Here is a 9,490-nt window from a genome sequence, read left to right as displayed (position 1 = left end):
CCCTACTTAGCTCCTCTGAACTGTACAACTGTACAGACCAGTATTAGAAGTCAAGCCAGCCATCTAACACTACCAGTTTGTCAATACAGCAAGAGATGTATATTCTCCTTCCACTTTCATAGGTTTATTTTAAACAAGACACAAACAAATCACAGCTTCAGCTTCTCTACATTATTACAAAACTTATTATCCTAACCTCAAAAACTAGAAAAAGCCACTGTGGTTGGAAATCTCTAACTCTGCAATATATCACTTCTTATTTCAGGTGTGGTGAAAATCTGAGGCATAAGAAGGGAAGCAATGCATTGAACCAGGCCTTTAAGTGTAAGCTACTAGTTTCCTCTTCAATAAATGTAAGTCGCTCATTTATCAAGCAACTTTTCAGTGTCTTCTTCCAAAATAAAGAATTTCACTGGCTTGGGGGAGGGCAAGGTTAATAAGCACCACTGAAAAGGAAATTCTTTTGTGATTTGGGTGCAGTGTGCACAAGTTAATGCAGCATTTCCAAAACAATGTCTCACACAGTCTCAGGAGTGTTCATGAAGGAAGCTATTTTCTCCCCTCAAATTTCCTCATCTGTTATCGTGAGGCGGGATATTACTATTCTTGAAGGCAACTATATTAATTCTCCTACATTTTAGTTACAATGCACATACAACTCACTTTCATCATCAGTTTCCCACTTCCATTCTCCCAGGTCTGCACGAATGCACACCTGAAACATTTTCCTGTTACATAAATATGGTTGGAAAAGCCACAGAAGACAACTGAGGAATAAACCATGCTAAGTCATTTTCTTATACATGAAGTTATTTTAAGTTGCCACAATCAAACTAAGCAGTACTGGTAATATAAAACTGAATGATGGTGCTCAGATGCCCTAATATTAAGTAGTTTAAGGGACAATCTTTGTGATCCATAAGCCTATCATAGAATCAACCAGGCTGGAAAAGACCTCCAAGATCATCAAGTCCAACCGTACCATAGTTACTAGACCATGGCACTAAGTGCCACATCCAGGCTCAACCTCCAGGGATGGTGAATCCAACACCTCCCTGGGCAGCACATTCCAATGCCTGATCACTCTCTCCATAAAAAATCTCTTCCAATTATCCAACCTAACCCTCCCCTGGCAGAGCTTGAGTCTGTGCCCTCTTGTCCTCCTGCTGGTTGCCTGGGAGAAGAGACCAACCCCCATCTGACTCCAACCTCCTGTCAGGGAGTTGTAGAGGGTGATAAGGTCTCCCCTGAGCCTCCTCTTCTCCAGGCTAAACAATCCCAGCTCCCTCAGCCTCTCCTCATGGCACTTGTGCTCGAGTCCCTTCCCCAGCCTCGCTGCTCTTCTCTGGACTCGCTCCAGCACATCAATCTCCCTCCTGAACTGAGGGGCCCAGAACTGAGCACAGGATTCAAGGTGTGGCCTCGCCAGCGCCATGTCCAGGGGAAGAATCACTTCCCTGGATCTGTTGACCACATTGTTCCTGATCCAGGCCAGGATGCCATTGGCCTTCTTGGCCACCTGAGCACACTGCTGGCTCATGTTCAGCTTCCTGTCTGTCCGAACTCCCAGGTCCCTTTCTGCCTGGCTGCTCTCCAGTCACTCTGTCCCCAGCCTGGAGCACTGCATGGGATTGTTATGGCCAAAGTGCAGGACCAGCACTTGGCTTTGTTAAACCTCATCCCGTTGGAATCAGCCCATCTCTCCAGCCTGTCCAGGTCTCTGCACTGCTACTCCTGGCACGCTCTCTTACCTTGAACTTGATTTAGTAGTCATCTTCATTACACGACATTAATCTTAAAAACCACTTCGGCTTGTCCTCAGTCCCTCTGAAATTTTCAGAAAGGATATGCCTTTGAAGTTCAGCATGGCACACTCAGCATCATGGAGGAGAAGTCATGTGGCCCCTGTTGCTAACTTAATGAAGTTCTCTTTAGAGATGAAAAAAATATTAAAAAATGCCTCTGGAGTACAGAACAAAATGAAAGCTGCTAAGGCAAGTGTATTGCTTGCGCTATTTAAACTTGGGTACTAAGCCTCTACAGAATTAGGGCCTTACTCTACAACTGAGCCTATATTGAAAATCCAGTGAAAACAGATGCGACAGTAAGTCACACTGAACTTTTAATGAAGCTTTTAACAAAGCTGTGCTGTATTAGAACCCCTCTCCCAGGTGAGAGATTGGCAGCAGAGACCCTCCAAGCACCATTTCTGTCTGTTCCCGTTCCTCACATCAGCATTTGCTTCATCTTCTGCAGTTGTTCACACTTCCTCTATTTGATTTATCTTGAAACACATTAATCACTGCTTGGTCTCTCCAGACCACCCCTCCTTGGCCAGAAAACCTCTCTCCACAAACTGGCAGCCTGAAATACTAGTCCCTACCCTCCCACACCCTCAGACACTTATGCCCTCAGCAATTTTGAACTGGTGGATGCCTTCCTGTGCCTTCCCAGGGTTTCAGATCAGAGCCACTGGTGCGTTCCTCACCCCAGACACATGTGCCCTGCTCAAGTCCCAAACCTGTTCCATTAGTTGCTGGGAAAATTGGCAGGGCACAAGCTGCTACAAAATCCTGTCTAGCAGTCATGAGTTTTACACTCCTGAGGAAAAATAGCTGGAAGAGAGCATCCAGCTGTCTCAGAATTACTTCCCTAAACAAAATTAAATAACCCAACAAAACGAGTGCCCTGAGCCATGAATACCCGAATATATAACAATGCAGGATATATAAACAAAGGAATGACTTAAAAAACTAACAAAGGGCACCAGTAGTTTAAAAGTAGCTTTCCCACAAATGTGGGAAAAAGCCTGTTTAACTTGCACCCATCACTAAAGCCAAGGACAGCGCCTGACAACACCCTGCTGAGAGTTTTAGTAAAATTGGCAGTATGTGAGCTACTTCAAATGTTGACTGAGCTTTTTCTTCACATCCATATGGTGCAAGTAGCTAACATCATACCTAAACGATCCCTTGCTTTTCCTGCTTTAAGGCAGTATCAGTTAGCAGACATACATAGTTGGCCTATGCCAAATTTTTAAAAGTTCGTAAGTGTCATCTACAGTTATCAAGTGACTGGGGTCATGGTCATCTACCCTTAATCAAAATGGCATTGATCTATGTACCAGTCAGTGTACACAATACATTTGAGTGCTGCAGGGTTTTCAGTGTAACAACACATCCATTGAAGTCCTGGATGGACTTCATCAACACAAACAAGGCTGCCTTTAATTCACCTCCAGAGGAATAAAAAGACACTGTCTGTGTCTGGACAATACCCTGAGTAAAGCTCGCAGACATCTGTCTGCAGGATTTATTAGACTATCACCAATTTACCACGGATCAGGAATAGGAAAGTGTCTCTCCAGCACATCATCAGCCTCACCTGAGCAGGCAAAATCTATCTGACTTTGGGTCACACAGCATCACCAGCTCCCAGGGCCTGGTGGGAATCATGGTACTGTGCCAAAAATCACCCTCAGTGAAGCTTCCAGGACAGCCTACCATGTCTGTAAGCTGCTGTGGAGGACACTGCACACACCAGCTGCCCACTGTTCTACTGACTCAGAAGCTACAGATGTGTTTACAGCCAAAAAGGATCCGTGTGCTAGAGAAAGCACAAAGCCATCAGTGAGCTTTCTCATCTATGTGGCCACAGCCTCCCTTGGAGGCTTCATATAGTACAATAAAACCACCACTACTAACAGTTAACAGATGCAACTGAACCAGGACTAACATCAGCACAGCTGCTGGGGCAAACAAGGACAGAACACTCTGGGTCTTTTCTCACCTCCTCCTCCTCCCTTGCTGATGGCCAGCATTTCTCTTCTTTTATGTAGAGCAGATTATTTTTTAATTCACTGTTGCCAGGAGACTGACCTGATTGAGCCTTTCACCCATTCTGCAACTGTCATCTGTGGCAAGTCCAGCATCAACACACACTAGTAACAACTCCTTACAACTACTCTTGCAGGCTCCCACTAACTTCGTGATCTAATACGACAGCCTGAAGTTCAGCTGGGCTGTTACACTTCCATACAACCAAGCAATAAAAGGCACCAGTGCTGGTCCAGATGCAACAGCATCACAGCTGTGTGCACACATTTAGCAGGCAGCTCTCCACTCCTGTTCGAGCTCATTCTTGCAGATCTTTACATGACCTAAAAACACTGTCAGCATGAGAAGTCCATCTTCACTCAGGCTCTCAACATCATAGATGCTGCTGCAACTGATCTATCCTAAAGTGTCAGAGTAAATTCTAGAAACTGAAAGGCCTACATTTACCTTAAAGAGCAGCTTAAAAGAGAATATCCCCAACAAGTCTTTCACACTAGCTACTACATTTTCCTCTCACTTTCAGTGAAGTTATACTGAAATTATCTACTCCTACTGTCAGTTCCCATTTCAGTCCAGAAGCCATTCTAACCAGACTGACAGCCACTCCTACAATTCTTTTGAGAGCACATCATGATTGTGGTAGTGCATCCCCTACTCTCTACCTCTGGGCTGCTCAGGCTCTACAGTTCCACTAACTCTTATTCGCCTTTGTGCAAGACCTTGGTGGTGAAGCATTCCATAACTGTACCAGGAACTCTTTCAAAGCCAAGGTGGGAGCAGCACTGACTGTACCAAGAACTCCTGTTGCCTGGACAAGGTGAGAGATGAGAGCGGGAATAATCAGCCATCCTTTGACAGCTCTGGAAGATTGCTTATCTGAATTACAGCCTGAGTGAAACAGCACTATCCTTACTCGAATTTCAGCAAATTCCAGTAATTTCCCAAAAGGCATCAAACATGAGCATTTCACTGATTCTGGAGGGTAATTTTAAAATAGGCATACCTTTGTATATACACATATCCGTATGTGTGTGTTACTTTGTACATTTGTTTAGATGTATCTTTGTGTATGTCCCTGTACTGACTTGAGCAGTACACATGTATTGTAACAGTATACAGAATAGTATACATAGTATTATCTCAAATCTATAACAGTTATGTTCATATCTGGTTAGTGATTAATCTAACATTTAAACACTGCTGCTAAACCCTTCAGACATAACCTGCTGACTGAGTCCAAGCCTAAGACTGGATCCAGCCACATTGATATTCCTCCCCGAGGAGTTTAGAAAGGGAGTTCACTCTGAACCTCATGATTCAACTAAAAGTCTTCTTCACCTTTTCCTCCCTTACCCCTTTTCATTTCAGGCTCTGTATAAATCATGCTAAATTTATTTTAATTTGATTTTCCATCCTATGTGTTATCCATGCAGTAAGAAGCAGCATAAACCTTGCCACCCAACTTTGTTGTGCTTTTGCAAATTTATATTAAAGCATGTTTTCACCAATACCTTTGACAGTGACTCTTTAAGCAAACTAAGCCACTCATTTCACGGCAGCAATACCACCGGCATGCACAGTCAGATCAGGATCCAGCACTCAGCTTGTCAGAATCCTGTCAGCAGTGACCTGCTTTAACATGTCAGTTTGGGACTCAGTTCAATACTCAGTCTGTGCTGGTTTGCTAATGTAGCCACAGCAATTACAATGTCAATACTAATTTTCATTAGCTTATGTTCTTGTCGTCCCCTGCAGACTGGGGTGAGGTTTTAGCCCTAAAAAACAAAAACATGATTGCTCTAAGGGTACAGTAAAATTTCTCATGGCACCTCACACTATACCAAGCATTGTAGTTGAAGTGCATTTATATTACACTGCTATCTTCCCCTCAAGTCTACACCTGTAGGTTAGTGAAAATCTCAGATTATATATATTTAGTAATTTGGCTTTATGGCTTAGCCTGGTTAAAGAGCTTATTCCTCCTGCCTGAATCTTCCCCCACTCAGAACTGAAGCTAAGTGAGGATTTCCAAACTGGAAGTCTAAAGCAAACTCTGCAAGAGTGAACACATCAGGTTCTAAAGCATATTTAAATTCCCCGTCCTTAGAACTATGCAGAGAAGGAATTGTGAATACAACATCCCTGCAGTCTAGTTGAGGCACTTCCAGTGCACTGAGGCAGCAGAATTTGCAGTGACACCTCACTCCAGTGACTAGCTGCATGGCAGAAAGTACCCTAATCTGAAAGAGCCATATGCAATGCTAGCTAGGCAATATCAGTAAGGCAAATACACCCGTGTCAGTCTCATGTCATTCTGAAACAAGGCCTGGAAACATGAGTTTCCTTTGACTGGCATGAATCCTAACAGTGGCAGCTTACATATCAACAGCAGAATATTTGCTGTGGATCCTTTTCAGCAGAAACATAAACCTAAACAACACATTCCTTGCCACTAAGTAATTGCACAGCTCAAGCATTAAAACACTCAACTATTACCAGAGGGAGCAAACCTGAGCTTAAGTCCATAACAACTGCAAAGTGTCAGCACCTATGGATTTTTAAATATAATAGTCTATGCTACAGAAAAAACATGAAGAGCAAGAAAGAGCTGTCCCCGATTTCACTATCAAATAGTTTAATTATTGCCTCATGAACTACCCTATTTACCCAGAACTGTCACAAAATAAAAGTCTGGGGCTTCTTTTCTCCACCAAGAGCAACCCAGCTGGTAACAACTCACAGCAGCCTTCCTAGATCACACATACTGCAACACAAAAAGGAGCACTGGTTTTTTATTCACAACTTCATACTCAACTTCTAGTCACTCCAAGCCTACAAAACACCTCTTTGCATTTCTTTCTTTAAGCTCATTAAAGTTTGCTGCCTCTCATATTCTCCTTCTATACATTTAATGACACTTAGTGACAATTTTTTATCACATTTCAACTGACAACAGTTCTGAATGAAGGATTCATTTTTCAGCACAGTAAGAAGGATGCTTGTTTTAGTTTTCATTTTTCAATGAAAATAAGTGTCCTACAGGCAAAGAGCTGCTGGAGCTGAGATGCATGTCAATATATCCCCTACGGCAGCAATCCTAACCTAAGTCACAAGCCACTTTAAAAATACTCCTGGAAATCACTTCATGTGCCATTGAGTATTGTCTACTGGCAACACACCTACAAACTGTAAAGCTCCAAATATTTAAATGTAAGTTCCTTTCACCTTTAACAAGTAATTTATCTCGAACAGACACCCTCCGAGTTGAGTCCGAGGCTGGATTTGATGCACGGGGTCCTCTGACACCATCATCCCGCTTCAACTTGCTGGCCAGAGTTAGCATTACTGCTGCCTCCCACCTGGAACACAAACGTGAGAGCAAAGCCAGTCACCAAAAATAAAGCACTGGGGAAGAGGGGGAGTACAAAAACAAGTCACAGTTGTTGAATAAGGAATGAACTATCACCATATTCTTAGCAGTCAAACAGAGCATGATGTACACAGATAACATGACTGTGATTAAAAATGAGTATGCCACAGAGTGCTTCAAGAAGAGTTTGTTTGGGCTGTGAATTCTGAGAGGGTTACAGGACGTTAAGCCAAGAGGAAGTTCAGTTTTGCTAGAGCAAAGTCAGTGTTTACAATCCGATTTCACTGCCTGACACTGCTCCTTTGAAAGAACTGCTGTGAAAACACCCTGCCAGACCCCAGGCCAGACCCTGACCTGGTACAGCCACTCTCGTCCACACTTGACAGGACAAAGTTCAGAGATACTTTTTGGCTGATTGAAATAAAAAATAAATAAATAAAAAGGAGCAAGGGGAGGGGAGAGGCTACTGGAACAGTTTTCTAACACTAGAAAGTTAACTCTGAGTCAGTTCCTAGGGCACAGGAAAGAGATTTAAGCTGCAAATAGTGCAATTATCTACACAGCTGCACAGCAGTAATTCTTCACAGAGCAAGAAGTTGCATCCAGAGACTCACTAACGGAAATTAAGAGATGTTTCTGCTGTGTCAGCCATCCCCTTCAGGAGATAACAGCACTGGTAAATTAATTACACTAAAAGGTGGACCGAATGCCAAAGTCATAAAACCAAAACTTCCAGTCTGTCACGGCTCAATTAATTTTAACACTGCTCCTAGTTGAAAGCAAGTTGTTCTTAATAGTTTGGCCAAGATCAACATGATGCTGACAAGATCCATACCCTTCAGGCCCCACCAACACTAAAATGGTAGAAGAAATGTTTCTCCATTAAGTCATATGAATTAATTCAACAAAATAATTTCCTTTCTCCTAAGCAAGCCCTGAAGTGAGGTGTAACAGGTCTGTTGCAACAGTAGTTACTTCCATCCTTCATTTGGTTTGTTCTTGCCCCAGAGCAAAGAGGAGACAAAACCTCTGACATGCAACGGACTCACTCCATGTGTAAGCGACAGCCCTACTACTTTCTCCAGGCTGAGAGCTGACAGAGCCATACCAAACACGGAGCCAACACCAAAACACCACTGAGAGGGGAGAAACCAAACAACTGACAGACACTTGGAGGTGAGAAAAATATAATGTGTGAGAAACAAGGTTTAACAAAGGAAAACACTTATTTCACAACAGTCCCTAACAATATGAAACTCTGGTGAGATCTACAAGAAGGCCAAGCTCTCTCAAGCTGACAAGTGTGTGTTAGCTCTAAGATGTATATTTAAAAACAAAAGTAAAGTTCGGGGTAAATGTAAATCCATCTGGCTCAGCTGAAACACACTGTAGAGTTTTTAATTCTGCTTCCCCAAAGAAAGAAAGAACAAGCAGACAAAACAGTCTTTTTTTCCTTGGAGAAGGGAAAAACAACACCCGGTTAAATGAATAAACAAAGGAAGAGGGCAGTAGAGGAGTCTGGGAAGTAGTAAACAAGGTCCTAAATGAAAAAAATAAGGTAAATAAAAGTACCTGTAAACTGCAGACAACCTCTCCCCTCCAAAAAAAAATAATCACCTTTTAGGTGCTAATTCCAAATGAAATCAACTTCAATGGTAAGTAAATGCCTATATTCTCCTATGAGGACAGACTGAGGGAGTTGGGGCTGTTCAGCCTGGAGAAAAGACTGTGTGAAGACCTCAGAGCAACTTTTCAATATCTGAAAGGCCTACAAGGGAACTGGAGAGGGACTCTGTGTTAGGAACTGCACTGATAGGACAAGGGGTAATGGGTTCAAAAACTGGAGGAGGAAAAGTTTAGGTTGGATTTTAAAAAAAATGTTTTTCCCTGTGGGAGTGGTGAGACACTGGCACAGGCTGCCCAGGGATGTGGTGGCTGCCCCGACCCTGGCAGTGTTCACGGCCAGGTTGGATGAGCCTTGAGCAACCTGATCTAGTGAGGAGGTGTCCCTGCCCATGATTAGATCATCTGTAAGGTACATTCCAACCCTAAAATTTTATGGTTCTGTGAAATACCTCCATATCTGTTTCCCCACTGCTTGTCCTACAACACCAGGAAACTAAAGAGACGCGTGACCAGTGCGGAAAAGAAACTGCTCGCCTTGGCTAGAGCCCGAATTCCGCCAATGGAGCACAGCGAGAAAGCGCCCATGAGCTGAAGAAAAGCTTTCCCGCTGCAGACAGCGGGGACACGGGGCAGGGAGCGGCACTGTGCTCGCTTACCG

General features: G+C 43.3%; 1 protein-coding gene across 1 annotated transcript in view; it reads right to left on the bottom strand.

Moving 5' to 3' along the window:
- Positions 1-7,179, bottom strand: part of UBE2F (ubiquitin-conjugating enzyme E2F (putative)) — a gene marked incomplete at its 3' end in the record, with an annotated part of 24,894 nt that extends 17,715 nt beyond the window's left edge. Inside the window, exon 1 of the mRNA XM_009074143.1 lies at positions 7,062-7,179. Coding sequence (XP_009072391.1) covers positions 7,062-7,179 — 118 coding nt within the window. The remainder of the gene's footprint in view (positions 1-7,061) is intronic.
- Positions 7,180-9,490: the final 2,311 nt, after the last annotated feature.

This window comes from Acanthisitta chloris, unplaced genomic scaffold, assembly GCF_000695815.1.
Source record: "Acanthisitta chloris isolate BGI_N310 unplaced genomic scaffold, ASM69581v1 scaffold30260, whole genome shotgun sequence".
NCBI classification, from domain to species: Eukaryota; Metazoa; Chordata; class Aves; order Passeriformes; family Acanthisittidae; genus Acanthisitta; species Acanthisitta chloris.
This window is presented reverse-complemented; position numbering and strand designations above follow the sequence as displayed.